General features: G+C 42.9%; 1 protein-coding gene across 1 annotated transcript in view; it reads right to left on the reverse strand.

The window, feature by feature from the left end:
* The window catches only part of LOC138285742 (caspase-10-like), a 258,567-nt gene that overhangs the window by 123,708 nt on the left and 107,725 nt on the right, over positions 1–27,134 (reverse strand). Inside the window, exon 2 of the mRNA XM_069226075.1 lies at positions 20,106–20,442. Within this exon, the coding sequence (XP_069082176.1) occupies positions 20,106–20,419 (314 nt within the window). The 5' untranslated portion in view covers positions 20,420–20,442. The remainder of the gene's footprint in view (positions 1–20,105; positions 20,443–27,134) is intronic.

Below are 27,134 nucleotides of genomic sequence, written 5' to 3' on the forward strand. Positions count from 1 at the left end.
GTCAGCCCCCTTCAGCCTTTGGTTCTCTTACACTGGGATTGCATTTGCCTGCTCACGTGTACACCATGTGCCTAAAAAGGAGTGAAACTCACCCCAGGGTGGGTGCGATGTGATACATACATCTACTAACATATATATTTTCACCTGGAGCTGGCTCGATAGTTTGGTTTCGGAGCTTGTTTAGTTGGGGGGGGGGCATGCAGGAGAAGCCCTGGACGAGTCAGATTGCTTACTATTTCACAACGCGCAACCCCAAACTCCAAATAAAGAGCAGTGGAAAATTCCTTTATTTTCTTTGTGCGATCATGATGGGCATGCTGAATTTCTAAAGCGTTTCATTCTCACATGGCCTTATGAGGAGGCTGGGTGCCCCACACCCCCACACCAAATTAGCAATGATCCTTGGGCCTGGCCCACCAGGGGGACTATAAGAAAACGAAAGCAGGAGCCTGCGCTTGTTTTTTTTAAAAACATTTATGCTGCGAATTTGCGGCAAAAAAATATTTCAAAAAATGCCCTTTTGCTGTGTGGGGGTCCCTCTAGGACCCCCCTCCCCCCAACCAGTGCAAAGAAGTCAGGGTATCTATACTCTGGCCCCCTTTATTTTTTTTGTACTTTTTGACTGGGACTCTTCTGAAGCCGAGTCCCAAGATGGCTGCCAACTCTTCCTGGTTTGAAGTGTTGGCAGCCAATCAGAGCTGTGCATTTCCCTGCATGTGCTCGTCTTTGTTCGCTAATACTTTGCGGCCAGAGATATGTAAATTTGAATTTCCCTAAATTTCTATGGGAATTATCATGGGAAACACAATGTTTTTTTTGCCCCCCCCCCCCCCTTTCTTGGCCCCCGCTTGACGGATCACCCCAAAACTTTCCGTGCACAACAAGAATCAAAGCAACACATTTTATTTGGAACATTTTATGAAGATACGTTAAACGGTGCCAAAGATATAGGCAAGTCAAAAAACGCTTTTTCTAAGGAAACATGGTCCTAACTATAACTACCTAGTGGTGAAAGCCACGAGGTAAAATTTATATTATAATATATATATATAATCACAAACAATCAGACCTCCTTATGGCACGCTATTTCATGCTGGTGCAGTTTTTAAGGAATGGACCTTTCTTCTAAATAATTCCAAAACAAGCAGTTACAAACCACTGCAAACCTGCACTCTAGGATAAAATTAACTCTTGTCTTTATTTGCAATCAATAAAAATGTCACCAACCATCACCACTGACGCGTTTCGACCTACTGGTCTTGTTCAGTAAGTCGAAACGCGTTGGTGGTGATGGTTGTTGACTTTTTTTGATTGCAAATAAAGACAAGAGTTAATTTTCTCCTGGAGTGCAGTTTTGCAGTGGTTTGTAATTGCTTGTTTTGGGAATATATATATATATTATATATATATAGTATTTCTTTACATCAGTAGAATCATATTTTGCTCTGATGCATTAAAACTAAAAGGGGCCTCTATAGCTTTTCTATGTACACCAGCCTGCTAGGATGCACAGCCACTGCTCTATTAAAATTATATGTGATTATTATTTTTTAATTTTAACATTTTATTGAAAGGATCTGTTTGCCATGTTTAAACTATGGCGTTTTCTCTCTTTTATTTCTTGTGGCATATGCTAGTTTACACAGTTAAAAATAAATAATCTTCGTCCTATCTTGCCACGGCCACAAGCATTGGCTTTGTCAAATATTCGTTAAACCTTTTATTCCCAGAAAGCTGCACTTTTTTGTAGTACAGTCCAATGGGTTAGGATGAGACACTGCATTTCACTGTATTCCAGCTAGTTCTTTGTAAAGAATCAAAACTGGTTTATTTTTTTATACCACTATTTTATTCACACTTTAGGAATAAAAGATATCCCAATGACTACTAGATTGTACATATTTGAGTCCAAAGTGATTGTTAAGTATTGCAAAATGTTTGTGCCATGGGGTCAGATCGCAGGAGTTGAAGCTGAAGGTATTAAATAGGTCAAATGGTACTGTAGTGCTTTCAACTACTTTCTCGGTTCCGGAACCCCAAGTAAAAAACATCTTCAACACAGAAGGTTTATGCCAGACACCCTTATTCCTTACAACGGTATGACTGACACAAAGGGAGCCATCTGGTCATCTCAATGGCTAAGGGGAAATCGACGTGTTTACAAAGAGATGACAAAGTCATATGGATAGCCAGGCCTCATGAACATAAATTACTCAAATGAGGTTATGACAGGTAACACAAAATTCAGTCTAGTTCTTGCAGCCCTATTGTTCTCTGGAATACAGTTCTAACTCCGCTGTTCTGGTGAGTGGTTAGACTCGGGTACCTACACCTACCCTGCAAAAGAGTGGGGTTCTCTTATCTTCCCTATAAAGTAGAAATGTACATGAACACGGCAAACAGCAGCCCTGTGAGCATGCAATGAACTATTTCTCATGTCACCAAGGCACACTGTGATTCAGCGGGATGAACAACCTGACAGTTGTGTAACTAAACTTGAGGGAGCCCCCTGCAAACTACATGGAGGGTCCATTCTCCGGACTCAGTCAGGAGCTCTCAGACCAGGATACTGTGCTGAGAGGGCCCCCTGGAGATTAGGGGGCACACACCGCGGGGGCCTTTGTCACATCACGGCCACCTGAATATCAGGGAGGAGTCCTATGTAACCTGTTCACACCTTCTTGCATTTTATAGGCCTATAATGATGACCTGCCATGTATCACTCACCTACAACTTTACAATCTGGTCCCCAACGGGAACCAGCCTTTACCACAAAGGCCGAACCACGCGCTGCAGTTACAACACGGCCATTACATTGAATGCGTGTCTACCATGCATTCCTTTAACATGCATGTTGTTACAAAGACATGCCATAGGGAAAGCAGCGTTGGACTTTAAAGTCCGACGCTTTCCCTACTGTTGTGCAGACTGAAGTTGGACTAGTAAATTTTACCGCACCTAAGTCCAGCGCTTTCCCTAAGGCATGTCATTGTAACGATATGCGTGGTAAAGGAATGTGTGATAAAGATGCATTTGTTGTAAAGACTGCAGAGTAACGGCATGCATGGTAAAGGAATGCACTGTTCTGACATACAACCAGCTCCAACGTGCCTTCAGCTGCAGAGATGGCGCAGGATCCGGGAAGATGTGAATCTGCCCACAAATGGCTCCAATTCAGCCTTGTACAGTGCCATTCAGCCCTTAGATTTCAAACACCCAAACAGCCCTTACCCAAGCTTATGAAGTACAGAAGGACAATCAGTTCCATCTACCCTAACCATACTGGAGCACAAAGCTTTAGCTCCAAACAACTGGAGATTGCTTCAAGCATGTGCAACTAACTACATACATCAAACACGCTCAGTTACTTGTCAAGAGGCTGATAACCATATATAGGAACAGGCTCATCCCATCAACACAACAAATCCTCCCTGCTACTCAACCCACGGTCATCCCTTCTTGGGCACACCAGTCCTGGCTCGAAGTGCTGCCCCCACTCGCCATCTTATAAAGCAAAGGCAGTGCCTGAAGATTATACTGAATTTATTTGCATCCAGCTTTTTTCTGTCTTTGATCCCGTTCCATTGATGGTTGGCTGCTTATTGTATAATAATTTTAGCACCCCCTTTGACTGAGTTATGCAGTTTTAGGCTTGGGAGCAGTGGCCCTTGCAGTATATGGATGAATTGGATGATTCTGGTACATCTCTTATAATGCTCATGACCTCCCAAAGCTTAAGGACACAGTTGGGATTTCTTCCAGCAGATGACATGCCTTTGGGACTGGTTACATTTTTAACGCCCTAAATGCAAAGCCAGCAGTGGAGGCGGGAATAACCATTCAAACTCCAGTTACAGGTGCAGGATATGCTAGGGCTTTAGTGAGACACTAGGAAGGTGACACCACGGACAGTGTATGCCATTTTGGGATACTTGAATTGTGCCTCTTAGCAGTGTGGTGGCACATGTAAAAGTTTGAACGTGTCATCTCAACACTATAAAATAAGAGGCATAGTTGAGATAAGTGAATAGTAAAGAGTGAGAAAAATGTTTTTACATCAACTTAATGTGATGACTACTCGTTTGGAGACAATGTCGAACATGTGTCTGGTGCATATGAAGTCTGATGCAAACAGTGGAAGGCTTGGCTAGAATGAGTACAAAACAATATGTGCACATGGAGGAAGCTGGAAGGCAGAACTTGGCTGGACTTGTCCAAGGCTTAACACTGAAGACAGTATACCAGGCAGTCAATGAGGTGGTGGACAAGCAACTCGCAAACAACTCAGTATAAGACTGCATTACACAAGTGTGTGTCATGTACGACGTGGTATCCAGGGCACCACCGGTCCTAACGCCATCGACATGTATGTAGCATTAGTTAAGATATCGCCATCAGACATCTACAAGTTTAACAAAGAACTCTAGGATAAAAGATCTGTCAGTAAAGAGTATAAATGCAAGTAATTTCATGCAAATGGAGGACAGGCCTGATACTGCATGATGATTCATGGAGCCATTTTCTGGCCAACCTCGTATGAATGTTTTTGATTACAATAGTCTTCCCTATTGGTATGGGCCCCTGCTAATCACAACTGGTTGGACCCCTCCTATTCATGGCTCAGGTGACACACTATTCATCCCACCTCTCGAAACAGATTCCTTTGGGTCCGAGCTAAACTTTAATAACTGCTTCACCAATATTATTTGTTTGAGCAAAAAAACATCTACAATGCAACACGGATAAAACCGAAATTCTCCATTTCGGAAGGATAAACCTCTTTTCCCCTGAGCAGTGGTGGCCTAACTCTGTGGCCCCACCCCCTACAACAGTCAAAGTGGCAAAAAAAATTGGGAGTCAAATTCAACAACACCCTTTCCTTCTGTCCCAAATTTTATCAGTGGCTGATATGTGTTTTTCGTTGATTAAATCTATTAAAAAATACTTTCTTTAGCTGCAAGGAAAACAGTTGTCTTCGCCTTAATAACATCTAGGCTTGATTACTGCAAAAGCCTTTATGCAAGAAATTCAAAGCAGCTGCTTCACAAACTTCATACGGTCCAACATGCTGCTGCCAGACTGGAGCTTAAACTCCCCAAATAAAGTTCTGCCTCTGAAGCATTCAGAAGAGCACTGGCAACCGGTTTGCAAGAGGGTTTTATTTAAGATGCTCGTTCTGGTTTTCAGAGCATTTCATGCTACGGAACCGAAATACCTCACTGCCTGATTCTGTCACCACAGGACCACAGGGCCACTGCCAATCTTGTAAAAATTCCACCTTTTAGGCTTAAATCCCGGGGTGGAAAATCTTTTATGGCGTTAGGTGTTAAAGCGTTTAGTTTTAAAGTTTTAAAAAGAGTTTTAAGTCCTAACTTTTTCGTGCACTGAATACTCTGTGTTATTCTATAATCTTGTTGGGTGTGACCTACCTGTTTTCCTTCTCGTCATTGCAGTCTATTGGCTATCCCACTCCTGCACTGAGTGCAGGTTCATTTGGTGTCCGATTTAGCGCGAGGATGTTCTCTTTAGCGTGACAGTGTGCTCTATATATGCCACATTCATTTATTGATTACCCTCAGCTTCCTAAAGAGGTAGCTGCATTTTGTTCTGTGCCAACCCTAAACAACCTGACTGCAGCTCACTGAATGCATCCATAGTTTTAGTCTTCTGCTATGTTCCTTGTGCCAGTTTTATGAAAAGGAAAGTAGGAATCACTCCCAAAGTTATTGCTTGTGAAAAAATGTAATTTGTTCCCCAAATGTCATACAGTTCATTTACACCACCCCATCCGGGTGATTATTCAACCCATGGTGTTTCAGCTTTTTCTTCCGACAGAGGTCAACCCTCAACTAGGGACATCCAAAAACTTCAACTCATCCAGAACGCCGGACTCATCCTGGACATCCCTTGCCGAGAACACATCACCCAACACCTGAGGACCCTCCACTGGCTACCGGTCGAGAAGTGAATCACCTGCAAACTTCTCACCCACATGTACAAGGCCATACACAACGTAGGACTATCCTACCTGAATAACCGCGTCTTCTTCCACACTCCCGCGAGATCCCTCTGCTCCACCCAGATGGCACCGGCCACTGTCGTTCTCATGCGCAAAACCACCGCCGGAGGACGATCTTTCACCTACACTGCAGCAAAAAGCTGGAACAACCTCTCCCTGCACCTCAGGCAAAGCACGTCGCTCACCATCTTCAGGAAGAACCTCAAGACGTTGCTCTTCGGATGAGGCTCCTCCCCTCCCCCCCAGCGCCTTGAAACCCTCACAGGTGAGTAGCCGCGCTTCACAAATATTGATTGATTATGGGCACTTCTTAATTGATCCTGTAATTTTTTTTGAATATCTGGTATGTCCAGCAATTTCATGGCAGTTTTGCTCTCAAGGGCTGTCCGTTCCCATTTCTGTTATTCATTATGTCATTTATAAAGTTTATTTCAGAAAATGTCCATAAAACCAACATACTGAAACACTAATTCAAGTTCATCACTAAATGAAGTACAGTTTAAAAAAAACAGATTTTCGGTAAATACAAAAAGTTACTTACCTTCGGTAACGCCTTATCTGGTAGAGACATATTCTAGTTGCAAATTCCTTACCTTAGAATTTTCCCTTGCTGTCAGTCTGGATCTGGAGATTTTTCTTGAGCAGTACCCCTGCGCGCCACCAGGTGGTGTTGGTCGGCTCCACGTCTGTCATCAGCATAGTGCATGCTGGATATGACATCGTAGGTCCTATAAAGGTGCCACCCTAGCACGCTGATATCAGTTTCTTTTCACGACTTTCCAACCAGAAGCGCATAGCCATGAAAAACAATGATCATTGGTGGTCAGTAACTTGTTCATCCGATAGAGACTATCTAGTTGCAGATTCTTTACCTTAGAATAGACACTGAAGCAATACCAGCCCTGCTGATGGGTCAGCGAACCAAGATCATACTAGGAAGTCCTGCAGGACCGAACAGGCAGGGTACCCATCCCTTTGGACCTGAATGTGCAGGCTGTAGTGTTTGGTAAAAGTGGACAAGGATGTCCACGTTGCTGCCTGACAGATATCCAGGACTGGAACTCCGTATGCTAGAGCAGTAGTTGCAGCTGTCACTCTGGAAGAATGAGCGCGCAAAACCTCTGGAAGTAGCTTTTTAGCCAATGCGTAGCACAATTTAAAGCAGAGAACAACCCATCTGGATATGGATCTCTTCTGCACTGCCTGACCTTTCTTTGCACCCACATAATCAATAAAGAGTTGATCATCCACCCGGAACTCTTTGGTACAGTCAAGGTAGAAGGCCAACGCTCTATTTGCTTTCAGGCGGTGGAGTCTCTCCTCTTCTTTGGAAGGCTGTGTGGGTCCGTAAAAGGTAGGCAAGGTGATGGATGGGCTCACATGAAAAGGCTTAAGCACCTTAGGGAGGAAAGAAACCCTAGTGAGAAACAACACTTTTGTCAGGATAGATGGAATGGTAGGGTGGTTGAGATGATAAAGCCTGCAGCTTACTCACCCTGCCGGCCGAGGTAATGATGAAAAGGAAGGCTGTTTTTAAAGTCAGAAGCATGAGAGGACAATTGTGTAGCACTTCAAAAGGAACACACATTAGGAAAGTCAGAACCGGATTCAAATCCCGTTGGGGCATGATGAAAGGAGATGGAGGAAACAGATAGGTAAGGCCCTTAAGGAACTGGTTAACAATAGGAGATTTAAACAAAGAGGGTTGATCAGGTACTCTAAAAAATGCAGAGATAGCAGATAGATAACATTGGAGGGTGCCCAAAGCAGAGCACTGCTGGGCCAAAAAAAAGTATAAACAAGGGGACCTCGGAAAAAGGGGCAGCGAGCGGGTCAACAGACCTATCTGTACACCATAGCACCAGTTCTTTCCAACAACAGGCATATACCGTTTTGGTAGAGGAATGCCTGGCTGTCAAAATAACATTATTGACTTAGGAGGAAAGTCAAAAGCTGTCAACTGCCGCCACTCAATCTCTTTGCAAGAAGGCGGAGACTGGACAGGTTTGGGTGGAGAACCCTCCCTGCTGCTGCGACAGAAGATCCCCCCAAAGGGGCAGTTTGATCAGAGAATTAATGGCCATGCTCAACAGCTCAGGATACTAGACTCTTTTTGCCCAGTCCAGAGCCACAAGGATTACTTGGGCCCAGTCGTTCTTGATCTTCATGAGAAGTAGGGCAGAAGTGGTATGGGTGGAAAAGCATTCAGGAGGCCTGAGCTTCACTCGCGACAAAAAGAGTCGCTGAGTGGGCACCAAGACAAGAAAGACTCCTCAGGGGAATCGTGGTCGATCAGATCTCATCCCTTTCTCTCAGTTACACTAGACTCACACAGGCAAGGACGAACAGAGGCAGAATAAAGTTCAATAAGGATTTATTGAAGTACCTGCATGTTAGATATAATATCATGTATTGCAATAACAAGGATGATTAAACACAATAAAAGCAAGAATGTGACAAGGAGAGTGAAACACAAAAACAGTCCCACCATACTGTCACTAGAAGGGATATGTAGTTCTCCTACCTACGCTATGGTTGAGCACAGCATAATAAGTCTAATCCGCCCTTCAGGTTTCCCCTGGGAGTACATCATCCCTCATAACTGAGTAACAAAGCCTGTAGTCTAGACAGAAACCGTCCCCATGTAGGCCAGGGGTTTGGCAGTCTAAGCAAGCAGCTTGTAGCAAGGCAATCAGCATGCAGTTGCGGTCATCTGTCTGGAATCTCCCTCTAACGTGTATGGGACAAAGGCAGTGTTTTTATAATAGAATAGTTGACCTTCTAAGAAATGGTCCCCACGCACGAGTGTGTGAGTTTCTGTGAATGTCAGAGACACAGCATACCACGTTTAGCAACCTTATCTGACAGTAGCCTTGAAGAAAGCACAAAGTGAAATGAAAGTGCTGTTGAATGTAATGCTTTCCTAGGCGAAAGAAGAATTAGATAAAAAGAAATAAAACAATACCGCAAATGTGGCTATTGCTAGAAAAATAAAGTACTGCTAAATAAAATATAACTGGGCTAAAGGGCACAACGGCAGGGCTAGTTTGTTAAATCAACGTGTCTAAAATATGGCTAAAATAGCTATAAAACAGCCCCACCACCGGATGGACACGCTATGTGTGATCGACCAGGCATTGTTGGCTGAGCTGTCCGCTCCAGCGTTCACAGTGCTCGCCAGGTGTTGAACCACCAGGGAAATGCCCTGATGTTCCAGCCATGTCCAGAGGTGCAAAGCCTCCTGACAAAGAGTCCATGACCTCACCCGCCCTGCTTGCTGCAGTACCACATGGCAGTGGTGTTGTCCGTGAACACCTGCACTACTTTCTCTTTGAGTGAGGGAAGAAATGCTTTCAATGCAAGTCTGATTGCCTGGAGCTCCAAAACATTGATATGGTGTCCGGACTCTGCCTGAGACCATGGCCCTCTTATCTCCATCTCTCCCAGGTGGCTGCCCCATCCCAGGAGTGACGCATCTGTCACTACTGTCAGATCTGGTTGTGGAAGGGAGAAGGATCTGCCTGCGACCCAATCGTAGTTTGTTAGCCACCTTTCCACATCTTGTGCAGTCCCTTCCGAAATCTGATCCTGTTGGAGAGATTGTCCTGAAGCTGTGTCCACTGGAACTTCAGGTCCCACTGCAGAGCCCACATATGCCATCTAGCATGATTCACCAGTAGGATGCAGGAGGCCATGAGGCCCAGCAGCCTCAGTCATTCTCACTGAAACCCAGGATAGAGGCTGAAACATCGGTATCATAGCCTAAATATCCTGGAATCGCCACTCTGGAGGACACGCCCTAACCTGCACTGTGTCCAGAACAGCTCCAAGGAAAGGCAGCATTTGAGAGGGAGTCAGGTGTGACTTCGCCATATTGATAGTGCTCTGGAGGTGGGAGACAACAGCCTGGGTCAAGCCCACCTTCAAAAGTCAGTCGTCGAGATAGGGCAAGACTAAGACCCCTAATCTGCAAAGCTGAGCTGCAGCCATCACCTTGTTGAACACCTGAGGGGTGCTAGTAAGGCCAAAGAGGAACACAGTAAATTGAAAATGCTTGTGGCCTACCATGAACTCAAGTAATGTCTGTGGGCACGAAGGACGGGAATGTTCAAATAAGCATCCTGCAAGTCCAGTGCTACCATCCAGTCTCTTGGGTCCAGGGCAGATGAAATCAGAGCTAGAGTGAGCAATTTGAACTTCTCCTTTTTGAGGAAAAGATTGAAGGACCGGAGGTCTAGGATAGAGCGAAGGCCCTTGTCCTTTTTGGGGAACAGAAAGTAGCGGAAATAACAAACACAGCCTCCCTCTGGCACAGGGACCCCTATGGCTCCCTTAGCCAACAGTGTCATAACCTCCTCATGTAGAAGAGCAAGTGATCATCTGTCATTCAGTCGTTAGATGGTGGCATGGCTGGAGGGTAGTCTCGAAGGGGAGGGAGCAGCCCTTTCGAACTATCTGTAAAACCCACCTGTGATGTGATGGCTGTGGTGGGACGATCCTTCTGTAGTTATGAAACAGGCTAAAAGTGGGCTGGAGGGGCGAGGGGCAGCAGTGAGGCCCAAGGACCTGGCCGTAGCACGAGAATCCTTGCAGTGCTCGAGCGCCATGTCCACTTGCTCTCCAAGAGATGGACGTCATCAAAGGGCATCCCACAGGAAGCCAGATGTCCTCAACCAGGCACGGTGCCGCAGGGCCATCATCGAAGCAACAGCTCTGCCCAGTGAGTTGGTCATGTCCAGTCCACATAAAATCGTGGGTTGCTCCTATCTTCAACCACCTGTGGAGCCCCAGGTGGAATCACCGTAGGGGGCGAAACACGTGTCGGCTGCTGTAACTGTCTTACATTCATTGAACTCTCTGGATAAATTTATGCAACAATAATTGTCTCTTTTTGGCTCAATTTCTATCTACTGCACCAGAATGGATTCATGAACTTATAAATAAAGACTATGCACACTAAATTTATCAACGTGGGTTCTCATTCCTTCACAAGGTTTGGATTCTTTTACGAAAGGGGTCATGGTCCATACCCCTTAAATTTTGAGTTCCCACATAAAACTTTTCTCAACTGGGCAATTAATTAGGAAGGGAATTTTGGACCTTTAATATTTGATAAGAATTGAATATGCAATTACATCCCTTGATGCATGAGGAGTGTTACCACTCAAAAAGATTCAACAAAAGTCGAAGAAAGTTCAGTCAAAAAACAACTCAGGGTAGATCTCTATGGATCAGCACTGGCTGGCACAGAAAGAAAAGAACTGATGCCAGTGCGCCAGGGTGGTGCCTATGGAGGACTAGCAAAGTCATATCTGGCGTGAATTACGCCGAAGCAGAGCGGATCAATGCCACCTGGCAGCACAAAGTGGTACTGCTCGAGAAAAATCTCCAGATCCAGACTGACGCATGAGGAAAATTCTAAGGTAAGGAATCTGCAATCAGAAGTCTCTATCAGATACGCCGTTTCAATTTCAGTCATAGCCAAATACTAATTGATGTAACAACAATTATTGCTAGGAAAGTGCATGTGAATTAACATAATCTCTGGCTAACCCACAAACCCATAGTTATATAGCTGCCATTTGCTGCCAGACTGCTCAGTTTAAAAAAAAAAAAAATCAAACACTTTAATTTGCATTCATATTTCTTTTTTACTGCTCCAAGTGGAGACCGCCATCTTGGAATGGTAAAAAGTCGCAAAATTATTAAAATGGGTGCAGAAACATGCTATATGGACCGCACCTGATCATGACGATCATGTGCGCTTACACATCATTGCACATTCTTTTCTTACCGATGCTGCACAGAATCAGCAAACATAATTTCTTTTTGCAAAAGCACTGCAAAGCAATAGATGGGAAAGGTTTTGCCAATGACTCCTAAGAAATGTGATGCTTGTCGTTACTGTTCTAGTTTCCTCTTTGATTAATCTGTTAAATTGTTAGGGTACTGAAAATAAAATTATTTGAATGTTAAATTTGATTTCACGGATGAATAGACCACTAGGAACCAATGTCTGCGTTTGTATCTCATTATTAGAAGGTATGGCAACGTCACAAAGGGCACTGTGAATTCGGCCTTCATGGTGTGGTGGACAGCTTCAAGCTGTGGGGCGCATTCCTCACTTTGGTGCACTCCGAAATGGTAGTTATGCTGTGACAGCCATTATCATCCAGAGCCCACAGTGAGATCTAGATGTAAAGGGGACTGTTGCATGTCAATTGACTCTTTAAGGGGTATTCAGCAGGTGCGATTCCTGGCCCCCTTCTTGTTCACCCTGAGCAACAATTGGCTAGAAGAAGTTTTTGCCAGCACTGTTTATTTCCATTTCTTCCACAGTGAGGCCTATATTACATGGACTATCACAGGCTCAACCTTGAGCACCATGCTCTACAATATTACTATGATCCCTTTAGCAGCCCTGATTCAGAGGTTCAGCAATTACGTTTTTTTCCTTGTGCCAACGACACAAAGATCATCTTACCTCTAAGGAACGAGAACATCTTCATCCACGACAGATTTAAGCAGTGCCTTGTCTCAGTCTGGATAAATGATAACTGCCTGAAATGTAACTTGAAAATGAAATGCTGAAATATTGTTTTTTTTATCTGAAAACTAAGAGCTTTGGTCTGACAATTGGTGACCCACCAAACTCGGCACCTACCACATTCCTTCTGTTTTCGCCAAAAATATGGGAGTTACATTTGATAATCATCACTCTATATCCCAAGTTACATCCATGGCCGTATCCTGTTTTAGCAGGATAAAAATCTTAAGAAACGTGATCAGATTTCTTCCTTCTAATGCCAGAAATGTTGTAGAAGACACACTTATCACTTTGCGTTTAGACAACTCCAATTTACTATATCCTGGCTTACACTCTTACCTCATTAGGAAACTTCAACAGACTCAGAACGCTGTGGCTAGGATGCTTCTCAATCTGTCCTAAGTCTGTTCAGTCTCTGATAAGCTCAGAGATTTGCATTTGCTGTCTATCGAAACAGGCACTGACAAAGCCAATAGGTCTTGCCTAAGCAAGAGCTATTGGCTTTGACAATGTGTTTTAGCTATGTTGTACACCAGCGTAGCTGCTGTTTAACACAGCTAAAAGTTAGTGGCGTAGAGGAGAATGTCGTGGAGGGGAGGGGAGTGTCAGAGTAGAGTGGAGGGGAGTGTCATGGAGTGGAGTGTTGTGGAGTGGATTTGAGTGAAATGGAATGCCACAGAGTGGCATACAGTGGAATGGCGGAGAGTGGGGAAGTGGAATAGTGTGTTAAAGTAGAGTGGAGTGGCTTAGAATGGAGACAAGTGGCATAAAGGAAGTTGTGTACCATGGATCCAGAGTGGATTAGAGTATTGTAGAGTGGAGTGGAGTGTCGTGGAGTCACATAGCATAGAGTAAAGTATCAGAGTAGAGCCACGGAGTGTAGTACAGTGTCAGAGCAGAGGGGCGTAGAGTGGAGGGACACAGAGTGGAGTAAAGCGGAAAAGAGTGCCATACAGTGGAGTGGCATAGAGTGGAGTATAATGTTGTGGAGTAGAGGGTCTTTGAGTGGAGTAAAATGGCTTAGCGGGAACTGCATAGAGTGGAGTGTTGTAGAGTAGTGTTACAGAGTAGAGTTTTATAAAGTAGAGTGTCAGAGTACAAGGTTGGAAAGTGAAGTAAAGTGGAATAGAATGAAGTGGCGGAGAGTGGAGTGGAATGGCGTAGAGTGGAGTAGAGCGTCATGGTATGGCGTGTCAGAGTGTAGTAGAGTTCCATAGTGTGGAGCAGCATAGAATGGAGTATGCATGGTGTGGTAGCACACTCTCATTACAAACAACACATTTTCAAATGAAGTGACCATTACATTTGCACATACAGTTTTACTTATAAAACTTTTCAGCACACAAATGAGAATCTGTGGAAATGGCATCACCTAGTGGGGAAACAGCCAATACTATGCAGCTGTTTCCCTGACTAGCCTTTACCATGCATGCGTTACAACGCATGCGTCATTATAACGACTAGCCTTTACCACACATACCATTACACCGACTGTAATGGTATTCATGGTAAGGGCTATGCGTGGTAATGATGGTGAAGGCTATCAGCTTCCTCAGAATGAGCTGCAACGCGCCTTAGGAGTGAGGTAAGAGGGATTGTGTCTGGGGGTGAGGAGTACTGTTTTAAGGAGGGAGTGGAGGGTTATGTTTTAGGGCGGGGTGGTTTTCAAGTTAAGTGCGGAGGGGAAGGGTTGGGCTTGGGGGGACTGTTTTAGGGAGAGGGGTGGGGAGGCTAGGTTTTAGGGCAGGGTTGTTTTCGGGCTTGGGGGGTATTGGCCTGGGGGGGGGTTAGGGGTACTGTTTTAATGAGGGGGCAGGGTTATGCTTTAAGGTGGGATGATTTTCAGGTTAAGTGTGGAGGGGGTTGGACGTGGGAATGGGGGGACAGTTTTAGGGAGGGGACAGAGATGGGGGATAGGTTTTTGGGATTAGGGAAGGGTGTACTCTTTTAGGGAGGGGCAGGGGTTAGGTTTTAGTGCAGGGTGGTTTTCAGGCTGGGGGGGATCGGGCCTTGTGGGTACTTGGTGGGTACTGTTTCAGGGAGGGAGTGGGTTATGTTTTAGGGCAGGGTGGGCGGTTTTCAGGTTAAGTGCGGAGTGGAGGTTGGGCTTGGGGGTGGGGGACTGTTTTAGGGAGGGATGATTTTCAGGTTGAGTGCGGAGGGGGGTTGGGGATGGGGGATAGGCTTTAGGGCGAGGGTCAGATTTCTGGATTAGGGCGGGGGATTGGGTCCAAGGGTGTGTTCTGCTTTGCTTCAGACTGAAAGAGAATGCAGCAAAAGGAATGCAAGAATGTAGCACTCTTAGTCTGAGTAATGAATTTATCAAAGCACTTCCCAAGTTTTATGCACAGAAAGAATAATGTGAGCTTTTATTTCAAATGCAGCAACAAACGTACAATTCTTAGAATAATCACAGCAGTATAATAATAATGATCACAGAAACAAAAAAAATACAATACTTCAACAGTGAATATAGTATATATATATATATATATATATTATCTATATATATATATGAATATATATATATATATATATATATATATATATATATATATGAGTGACTATGTATTCATGCATGCACAACGCAAAGCTAAAAATAAGAATTAAAAATGCATCATCATGGGGCTTGACTTCGACTTCATCCCTTTGTCTGCCAGCTTCAGGTCGTGGAACCCTGGATAACCAGGGGAAAAAAAGGAAACTACCCACAATGGGATTATTTTCTGAACAAGGAATCCCTTCTCAGACGAGTTCCTACTTATCCAGCTTTCAAGCTTCCCACCTTATATACTTTAAACAAATTTAAGAGGAAGGATCTAGAAACTCCCATCCCATCGAGTAAGTTGTGACGTACCAGGTCAGTGTTGAAAGACACGCTAGAGACTGGTCAGATTCCAAAGTGTACTTCCAAAACCGAGCTGTACCCTGCTTAACCATAAACATTCTCAGCCTGGTACATCCTTATCTCTCTTACTCCTCCATGTTCTGTTCCCATCCTTGGTGAGAAAGAGCAAAAACACGTTCACAAATTGTGCGCGGAAAAATACCTGCACCACTAATGTGACAGCGTTTGAAGCTAACCTAAGCACAAGATGGAGTCAGTGGTCAAGACGGAGCTAGTGGTTAAATACAGATAGCTTTACAGATAGGTTGTAGGGTGGGGTGGTTTTCAGTCTGGGGGACTACTGGGCTTTGGGAGGTACTGTTTTAGGGAGGGGGCAGGGGGGTTACGTTTTAGGTCAGGCGGTTTTCAGGTTAAGTGAAGAAGGGGCTGGGCTTGGGGGGGTGGGAGGTACTGTTTTAGGGAGGTGGCGGGGTTAGGTTACGTTTTAGGGCGGGCGGTGTTCGGGATTAGGGCAGGAAGATGATTTTAGAGCTCAGAGCGGGGGATAGGGTTGAACAAATTTAGGGTTCAGGGTGGGGGAGGGGCATTTTTTTTTTTTTTAATGAGTGGGGGTGGGGGGGGGGGGGTCAGTCAGGCTAGGACCTTTACCACGCATATGTCTTTACATAATTTGTTGTAAAGGCATTCGTGGTAAGGGATATGCATGGTAACGACGTGCGTTGCAACGGAATGCGTGGTTCTGACATACAACCCACCTAGTGTAATGATGTATATTTATTGTATTTAAACATTTGTTTTCACCACACTTCAGAATTACAAAAAATATCAAATATGCTTGATTTGTGTTTTCCTGAAATATTTGCTCTTTTCATTTACAGACATTTAAATTGTATTGTGTACTAGAAAAAAGTATTTTCTTTCCCACACCTAACAAGACTGTGAAAGAAATCCTCTCACTGTGAAGTCAGAGAAAGAAAATACCAAGCTCCCTTGGAAGACAGAGCCTGACATTTGACCTCTGTCTTTGAATGCACAACAAATGGGACAAGATAAGAACAAAACGTATAGGTCTGTTTATAGAAAGCAAACACCTGTGGAAGAATGCATTTAACAGGTTATGCTCAATTGGATGGACTAACTCAAGTTGGACAGCCTAAAAAGAGATAAAAACATAAAGCCAGCAAATCGAAAGCAAGCAAATGTGAGTAACAAACCACAAAGCCAATGGTAAGCAATGGGTGGAATGCATTCTCAGGGAAGCTTTCAGACTGTCCCGAAGAATTATTTTTGCAACCAGACAACTGTGCAGTCTGATAAGCTTCAACCTAAAAAAAGATCAATTTTAAAATATTCCCCTTTGTCAATAGTGCCTTTTCCAAGACTGGCTCTAGCAGCCTCCAAAGTCTCTTGACTACTTATTGCCCTTCAAGGAGTGTGAGGTAATTTGATACTGTAAAACTGCTGTCTCCAAGATACGTCTCAAACATACAAGAGGCAGGTCCTTCTCAGTCCTTGGATCCAAAATGTAGAGCGTGCTCCTGCTGAGAATACTAATTTCTCATCACCCCCATTTCCTGGCTTTTCACATCACCAAGATTTCTCTGTGACTGTGTTTTGGTAGCAGGTGCCCTGTTCTAAGCGCGTAGAAGCCCAGTTTCTGGGTAAGAGAGCGCTTTATAAATATTCATTACATTACATTGTTTCTAATTTTCACCTGGTTGGCAGACTTCCTTTGACAGGATCACTTCATGCTGAGGAAGCCATCCTTATCTCTCAAATGCCTGCTGGGCTACAGATGGTAATCTTCAAGTATGCCATGAACTTCTTCAAGCTAAAAAAATTAAACTCTTAAAACCAAAGATAATTGATGTCATTTTATCTGAAAAGTGTCTGGGTGTATAACGTCTGCGTGGAGAAGGTGAATGTTTAGGATTGGTCTTTGAGGCAACGTTAGTTGTCTTGCCACACAATTGTTTTACCCAAAAACATCATACATACTTTTGGTCAGCGAGCTTAATCAATGGTCTGTTAAATTGCCACCAACATTTAGCTTTCTTACATAACAGCACAGAGCATGGGGCAGTCCACTTTACCAATGAGCACCCTTTACTTTGAGCCACTGCACAAACCCTGGGCACATTTTTCACATATGCCTAAAAATAGTTCCTTTCTCTTCAGTTGAAAAGTTGGTTTAAATTGTGCTTCATTTATTTAATGCATTTTTCATATTAAATATAAATGCCAGCGATTTTTTTTACCTGCACTCATAAAATGTGTAAGTAATATTGTAGCTACATGCAATTTGAGTGCTTGGTTGAATGGGGATTTATTCTTGTCTTCTTTAAAATAATAATAAAATTGATGGAGCAACGGAAAGGCTTTTTGTGAAAAAAAAACATGAACAGAAACACATTAATGATTATGTTTTCAATTTAAAAAGTGTATTTCAAGCATAAGGTGGACATGTTTAGGTGACAGCATATTTTATTTTTTATTTCTGTGTATATGCTTGCCATAAAGGATAAACAAATTAATAATCGCGCCAGCTTGCCAAGGCCAGAACTATTGGGTTTGCAAATGTTTCTTTGAACATGGATTCTGACTAGTAGACAAGATCAAATATGGACCCTCCCAGCTCTAAGGATATCACATGGGGACAAACCCCAGATTAATCCTCACACCTTGAAACTGGAGGCTGTCTGGCATTTTCCGGGTTATGATTACATTCATAAGACACCGAGTGGGCTTGGCATCAGGAAATTTGCAGACAGCAATGCTGGACGGTCGGAAACAGATTAAATTCATACCCTTGTCCTCTTCTTATAAGGCTAAATAAAGCTGAATCTGTTGAATGAATGGAACCTTCTACTAAGGCATAGCTTTATTAAAGCTGTTTTAGGGGTAGAAGCCCATCTGCATAGTGCAAGGGTCTTCAAACTGGAGGGAGGGCCCTCCTAGGGGGGCCTCAAATGATACCAGGGGGTGCCTGCCTCTGGCCAAAAGCAGCATTATGCCGATAACAGGACTTTATTTTAAGCTGAAAACTGCTCTGTAATGGCCATCACTTACATGTTTTCTCATTTATATCCAAGCTAGGAGTATGTGCCAAAAGGGAATGGACTCCAAATACTTTTCACCCCCACTTCATAATCACACTGTAGATACTTTTACACGTTAGCAAGGCCTGCCTGACTAGAATAGTATATGTTTGGCATCATATATTTGATTGCATTTTTAAAACAGTAACAGAACCTAACTGAAATGTTTTAATACGTTTACACATATTTAAACATTGCCGATTTAATAGAATAATTGTGAACAATTCAGAGAGGGTTTTTTGATATTTTCACGTTTACACTTCTCTCACAATAAATCTTGCTCACAGACTATGGTGAATTGTTTTCCTTTTCTCATGTTCTGCAGTTAAGTTCTACAGATGATTCTTTGATTTGTGACATTCTTTTTGTGGATATAAACTATTGCTAAACTCAGTATACTGGGTGATGGGACAGGCAGAGCCGCCATTAGAGTTGCCACCATGGTCATGAAATCTGACAGTGCTATTGATCTAGGAGGTTTCCTTTTTAACTCATTTACTAGTGGAGAAGAAAGCAGAAATGGGTTAATTCTCTTTTTCTCTCCTGATCTGTCTGACAATGTGACCATGCATTACTCACCCCACAGAAATTAGTGGTGCGATTAACATGCAGACTCAGTTGTGAAATGTTTGAAGTTCTGGAATAACGCTGATCTCTGGGTAGCATTAAAATGCACACATTTTAAATTCTGGCCGATGTCCCCACAGCTCATGGTGACTGGTCAGCAAAATATCTTTCAAGTGAGACAGAGGATACATTTTGTGGGTGGACAATTACATGGCTTCAATTACTCTAGTGGAACCTCACACCACTGGAACATTGGGGGCGAAGAGGCCAGGAAGGAGTTAATCCATTTCTTTTCCAAGCGAGGCCTAATGTGGGTGTCTGATTCTGCACTGAATAAACAAGGTCAAAATACACACCATTTTACTCTGTATGGGATTTTGTAAAGCACTGTAAACCCCTTGCAATGGTCTCAAAGTTCTCTATGGACATGGATTGATTTGGGGCTAGCATGGGTATGAGGAGCCTATTTGCTAAGCCCCATGTCCCTTCAATCTGACTCTTCCACCTGAAAGTAAATTTATGTTGGTGCTTAAAACAGAGTAAATTGCCAAGGCGCTATACACAAATGAATATTGTCTCCAGCTTCTGCCTCTAGTTTTCTGAACCTTGTGCAGGTCAAACGAACAGAACCTACTAAGGGTATTGTGTCACTTTCATCTTTCTGCTAATGTCTTCATCCAAGACTGCTTTTTTTACTGCATTCTGAATGCCTTGCTGTTATTTAAGCATTACAGCCTTTGGAAATAATGGTTGTCAAAGCCCCTCAATTCAGGTTTTGCGTTTTTTAAACACCGTACCTCATACAACACATACCAAATGCCCCAGCAGTTTGACAGAGAACATATTTTGTGAAACTTTTGTGCCTTGCCACAAAACCCAGGCTTTTTACCCATTTGATCAACAGGCAACTAACTCTCAGTTACTGGTGCAGTCAGCTTGACATATTTCATGAGCGCCAACCCCATTTGATAAATAAAATATAAATACGGTGTCCCTTTTCAGGTGAAGAGACAACCCTTAGCTTACCGGTACGGAGACACGGTGGCTCTGCTCGGCAGAGCAGCACACACAGACTCCTTGGTGAAGTTGAGCTTCCGGAGCAGAGAAAACTGTCGAATTTTGTACAGCAGCTCAGCAACCAGGAAGAGGTCATGCTTGTTTATCAGGTCTTGCTCAACAAGGAGCTGGAAGATCTTGTCGGCAGATGCCACACTGTGCAGTTTCTTCGAGGGTAGTATGTCGCTGCAGAGAAACTTTATGCCATCTACTTCCTCTTTGCCCAGATTACGGTCAATGTCCAGAAGGACACTACGGAACGTCATGTCCTTTGACTCGTCCATTGCCTCCCCTCGTGGACCTGTAACTGAAAACAAGAAAGGGGAGTATAAGCATTAGATATCACTCCTAGGATACTCTTCTGTTTTCATACAGAACATTTGTTTCATTCAGAGAAGCAGACGGTATTCTCTAGGCTTACTCCGGTTGTCCTCTTACTTACATTCTCCATTCTAAGATATAGCCTGTGGGGCATTCGCTTTCATTTTACCCATCGCCCTAACATGTACCCAGGGTCATGGCATTATGTGACAATTAAGGATTGCATGATACAGCAGAGTTAAAAGAATTAAGCACCAAGGGTTTTCGACCAGAATACTGTGGGCAAAATATTGTTGTAAAAAATATTGTGGAATTAAACATTGACTACAAAAATATTTTTACAGTATGCACAGGTAAGTATAGGATTACAATACATAACTCCACCTCTACGTACACTGACGATATATTTATAATGTAATTCACCTTTAAACACATTATATACAGTATAATATGCCTTTCCCTGAATTGTATGTCAGAACACCAAGGAAAAAAATAAATTGGTATTCAAAAATAATGTGGCCTAAATATCGACTACAAAAATATTGTGAAGATAAGTTTATATAGGCAAATATATATTTAAACTTCTTAGCTCTGCCTCTGTGTATCTTGAATATGTATCATATTAATTTAGAATTTAAAATGTAAACTTATCTATATAAATGTACATTTACAATATTGTTTTAGTCGATAGTTAGGCCACATTATTTTTGTATATTCTGATATTTAAACACAAGGAAACGCATTTTAAGCAGTATATTTTCAATTAAAAGGCAAATTCCACTGCATGTTCATTTGCACAGTTAACTATTATGGCATTTTAACAGACAAAAGTGTGGACACATAATGGATCACAATGCTTTACAAAGCATAGAGGATCTTTTATAAAAAGTAATCCCTTTGTGCAGAGGCTATTCAGTAACAATGAATGATTCTGTCTTGTATAGAAGCACAGGAAATCTATTTTAATAATACCCTCTTTTCCATCCTTTGTAAAATAATTTAAAACACAGGCAATTTTAAAATTGAAAAAATCCATGGACTTCATTTTTTGTAATAAACGGTGCCTCTTCTCATTCGATACACCACAGCTATGTTTTCAACTGGTTTCCTGCATCTCTTCTTGCTATGTCTGTGTTCACACTGAGGTTTTTGTAAGCTACCCTTCCTAACACAAAACAGCCATAAAGAACATCATCATGTGAAACCCACAGACTAGGTGGGTCACTGAAATAATTATTTAAATGAGAACAGACTCTTTGTGAAAAAGCAGACATTGTGCCCTTTGGTCGAGTTTTTGGTATGAGTTGACATAACCCACGTACAAATATCAAGATTCTAAAGATGCCTGGTACATCGGTTTTCAGAAGAACCAGCTGTCCGGGTGAAACCACCAAGTGTAAAGAAATTGGGATATTAAATATACAACTCTTTAAATGAAATTAGTCTTTGGGCATAAGGGATACACGGAAAAAATAAGAAAAAAACACTTTGGTGCACTGAAGAGAAAAAAACAAAACAATTAGCCCAACAGATAGGCAAGCTTGGTCTGGTAAAATCTTTTTATATTGATTTAAAACACATTAACACAGAGATAGAAATCTACTGATGGCAAACAAACCATGGGGACTGGCTCAACCCTGGAAGCAAGAAGCAAGAAAAATTGAAAGAGCCTAAACCCAGAGAAGCCTAAGCATGCAACTACTCAACATCGATCTTGAAGGAAGGCAAATCCTCTGGCCGGCTGTGCCAAGTACACCTGGTTGGTCCACAAGTGTGTGCCAACAAACCTCTGAATCATGCAGCATGCTTGTGGGATCATCAGCCACCTTTATCGTCGTTGCACCTGTATCATGGCCAGAGAGGGAGCCAGACTGGTGGTAATGTTCAAGGAAACCTGTGCTTGCCAGGAAACAGTAAGGCAATATAAGGGCCGAGAATGGCCATGTTGGTGGAATCATGGAAAGTTATATTTGGTAGTGGTAAAGCCTGACCAGCTTTGTACAGTTAAAGAAAGATCCCATTTGGCAGAAAGACAAACTAGATGAGGAAATGGGTTTGAATGAAAAGGACAGTAGAAGATCATTTTAATAAGAAGTGGTTTTCAATGAGACCAGAAGATAGTAAAAGTCAGATTCAGTGAGTCTGAAGTTGCTCCGGCAGAATACTGGCGTCTACAATAAAGCAAAAAGAGGTCCAGGACAATCAGAAGGATTAATAATTTGCCTAAAAACTTTTGAGATTAAAGAAATACTGACTGCTATGGCTACTTTTTCACGGAATACATACAGAAAGAGATGGAGCTGGTAAGGCTTTCCAGGATATGGGACTTTAGGTGGCACATTAAGACTGGTTTCGTTCATTTTAATGCTGTCTTGGAGTTATCAATATCTGCCTCAACAACTCACTTGTTTTGGGTGGTCTCGGATATGCTGACAGTGGCTCTTTCGGTCATTTTGAATTTGGTCGTCTCAAGTCAAACATAACACATAATATGCTTTTCGAAATCATTCCTGGTTGACCTTCGCTTTAAACATTGTTTTTCTTTTGTAAAGTAATAAAAACAATAAAAATTATTTTCGCCTTTTGCTTTAATCACATTTTTCTGTATTTCTTGCTTGACATTTAGTTATTGTTCTATCGTTATTTAGTTTCATAGTACTGTTTTACTGTAATTGTTAAAAATGAATTGTGTGTCAGATGCTTTTGGACTGAACCATGTGCTTTTTCTGTAAGATTAAAAACTGCAAGCCAATTGGGTAGCTTAGAGAATTAAGCACTGGCTGCCGAGATCTTTGAATAATAGAAGTTTACATTTTCGAATCTTGACAATGTAATTTTAGTTCTTGGATACTTTACTCACTACATCGTTGCATATTAATACCACCTTTTGTATACAATGGTACAAAATTTGTTGTAGTGTATTTCAGGAACTTTCTGTGCAGTTTCATAGTTGACAAGACACTGCAGGTCAGTAGTGACTAGTGATGGGCCTTTGACAACCTGAATATGAGAAGTGTGGCAATAGGGGGATATTTTGTTCTGTTCCGTGTCCCTCTGGTTGGTAGCTCCTGTTCTGTTCTATTACCCCGACCTCCCAATGGAATGGAAATATCTACATGTCCTTTTTGTCTCCCTAGTTCCTTAAAGCATTCTCTAAAGGAGGTAGTTTTTGGGTGGAGCAGATTAATGAGGGCTACTACTATTCAGATACTAAGCACAATTCTAAACACTAACAGTAAAAGCAAAGAAACAGCTTAGGAGGTTAATGGGAATGCAACCATGGTTTACATACTTCCTGCATGTAAAAGGTGTAACCCCTTATAAAATGGTTCAAATGGAGATTACTTTTTTTGTATGGAGCAACATCTTACCAATTCTTTGGCCTCTTGACACATTACGTTTGTTCTTGGGCTGAAAGAGACTGGAAACTGTGGCTTGATTGGGAAAGGGATTTCTGTTGGGCATGATACAGGGAATCAGCTACCCTTCGTTGGCCCAGGTAAGTGTGAGTAAAGTGGTTAAAGGGTGGTTGGTGGATTTCTCCATAGTGGTGCTCGGTGGCAGAGATGGATGGAGCTGCCTTCTAATCTAACGGGTGTGGCTATTTACTGTATCTTGGGTTTTGTGTGAGGGATGTTCGGGTGCTCCAGCCCTGGCAATTAATTTTGGTGGTTTCGACTGATTGCTGTGCAGGTGAAGGGTCTTGGTCTTTTCCAATGATATTTATGAGTGTGTGTTACAGATTTTGTTGTGTGGTGTTCACAACTAGTGTCTGTTATTGAGCTTTGTTCTGATAGCACTAGTGTCTTGTTTACTTGATTGCTGCCTTCTTGTGACTGGGACAGATCTAGCCACTTCTCGTTTTGTTGCTCTAGCTTTATAGTTTCTTCACCTTGTGTCCTTAGTCTGGTATTTTCCGACCTGGTGTTGCTCTATGCTGGAGTTTCTCTAGCCCGGGGTAGTCTCTGTTCAGGTGTTTGTGTGTTCTCAGCACATTGCCTAAAGATCCAGACAGATCCTTACTGTCCAAGCTGTTATTTTCAATTCCAATAAGATAGCGAGGTATATCAATTTTGCAGAAAATGTATGTGTAGAATATGGGCCGCGGCTTCCAGTTCTAGAGCATTAGCTCTGTGAGTTCCATCGTTTTTGCAGAGAGCTGTGCTGAGAATACTCCAAAGGTCAGGTCACTGCTACGGAGCTGTATGTAAAACTACAGTGCAAAGGTTCAAAGCCCAGCAAAATATCTCAGATGGCACAGGACTGAGCAAAAGGAAGGAAAATAATGCATTTGCTGTAGAAATGTAACCTGTGGGTGCAGACAACCAGATCAGAAGACTTTTGTGGCCTTGTGTAGGCACACAGATTCAATGCGTGGTCTCAGGGGGAAGGAGGTAATTGCAGTGCGTTGTTAAACATGGTGATGCGCCCGCATTGGGAAATGGACCACCGCAGGCACGTAAAGGGCCCGCAACAAAATGGACAATCTTATCAGGCCCGACGTGTGAGGGGAAAAACATGGAATACCCAGTGTGCAGGAAGAAAGGGGCACTGGTCAGCAGGTGGGGAGGGCAGCGAACCAGCCTGACATGCAAGGAGGTGTATACACCACCTATCCGACTGGAGTGGAACTCAATGAGCAGCTGCTTTCTGAGGAAGAATTTAGTGAAACAGCTACTGGTGGAGGTTGTCACCAATGCATGTGTTCTGCTGCAAGTGCCACAGGAGGACCAGTTTGGGGATCGTGATGTTTGAAGGGTTAGAGTGCAGAATGCAGAATGGAAATTGCCACTGGGAAAAACAACAGGGAAGGTGTCAACCTTTCTAAGGAGCTGATGAACAGACTGGGTGTAACCCCAGTCCCACCAATGTGTGAGAACCCAGAGATGCAGTTGTTGGTTTTCGGTCTGGCGTTAGCCAAGATCTTTAGAATGTATTAACATTATGTATACAATATACTGATAAGGGCTTTCCGCCACCCCTCTTCATCCATTGGCCCGTATCTGTGTCACTGACATTTTTATTATGTATGTCCACTAAAGCACATACCAGGGGTCAGTGGGTCAGTCCACATCACCCACTAGGATAACTTCACGGTGAATGACAACATTTTGCTGTTTCATAAAGACCACATCCACACACAAAGTACGTCCCTTCAGTACCAATGTGGTAATATATGGTTTTTGAGACCAAAAACATTTTTTGTTTTTAAGATTTGCGATGGCCAGGCCACTCCTCCAACAATATAATTTAACTATATGAATTGGCAATGTGTGCACAAGCAAGGAAGAGTAGAATATGACTGCTGTAGATTTAGAGCAGCTTTATTTGAGTGTTAAGACTGCTGGAAATGCTAGTTTCTTTTTTCACAGTACAAGCATCAGGAGATATAAGCCCCAGAATACTGTTAGCTAAAACAGCACATGTAAGGCCACGCTCATGATGTGGGACTGCTTGACAGCTATATATTCTGGGAGTGAAAGCAACAAATAAATATCAGGTCACGTGATGTTAACCTTTAGTATAATAATGATTACTCGACCCCTCTGTCACTGACCCATATAGTTGAAGAATTGTTTTATTTGTGTGAGTACTATACATAAACATCAACAAGAACAATATTAATTTGTGATGATGGAACCAAAAGCCCACCTGAAAGCTCTACAGAGGCAAGGAAGGGAAGAAAGAAAACGTGACAGCTGAAACGCAGTGCAATGATTGAAACCGGAGGTGCTTTATTTTAACCAATCACAGGATGTGAGCTCCGTGCACGTGGTTCTGGGATCTGCCTTGGGTATGTCCCGGGCCAACACTGCACATCTTCAGGTGCTCGGCTTCAGTGCAAGCTCAATCAATATAAACCACTGGGGGTGGGTCCAGGGCTGCGTATCAGGAAACTGTAAGCTCTGGGCGCTTAGCTTCGAGTGTTTAGCCGGATATGCCATCTGTGGTACCAGCAGTGTCTTTTGGGAGCTTTTATCTCCCCACATGTGCGGGGACAGCAGACACTGTGAAAAAGCAAACATACCCTCATCAGGCGGCCCTGTTGTCTCGCCTTATTGTAACTGTAATCTAATTACTATACCGTTTATCATCCAGGGCATGCAGGGATATTACTTACAAATGAGTTTATTTTCATCTTTGCAATGAGATGGAGACAATCTGCAGAAATGCATGAATAGAGAATAAAGCAAAGACGTGACAGACTGGACTGTGTTCAGAGAGAGGTGATGTGTACAGATGGGAAGAGTGTCATTTGAGAGCAAAATAAGAGAAGTAACTATCAGAAGTCAGCTATGTTTTTCATGCAGGATTTAGGGAAGATAGAGGAGGCTTTTTGAGCATTGTAGGGCGAAACAACATCTGCATGTGCTAGAGGGCTCTAGTATGCTTGATAGGCACTAGAGTCCGAGGAACAGTCTGCCCTCTGCTCGGCGACCTCTACACAACCGCTTCAGCAAGGACAGCCGATGACCTCAGGGGCTGGAAATGTAAACGTCTGGATGCATATATGGGGGGTGAACAGACTGAGAAATAACAGAGATTTATGCAGCCAAGAAAGCACAAACTGTTCGATCATAGCAAAGTGGGAGAAAACAGGGGGTGAATAATACAAACATGGTAATGGTGATACTGCAGCTGCTGGACCAGATACCTTTTTAAACCCTTGAAGTTTGT

Source organism: Pleurodeles waltl, chromosome 3_1, assembly GCF_031143425.1.
Source record: "Pleurodeles waltl isolate 20211129_DDA chromosome 3_1, aPleWal1.hap1.20221129, whole genome shotgun sequence".
Classification (NCBI taxonomy): Eukaryota; Metazoa; Chordata; class Amphibia; order Caudata; family Salamandridae; genus Pleurodeles; species Pleurodeles waltl.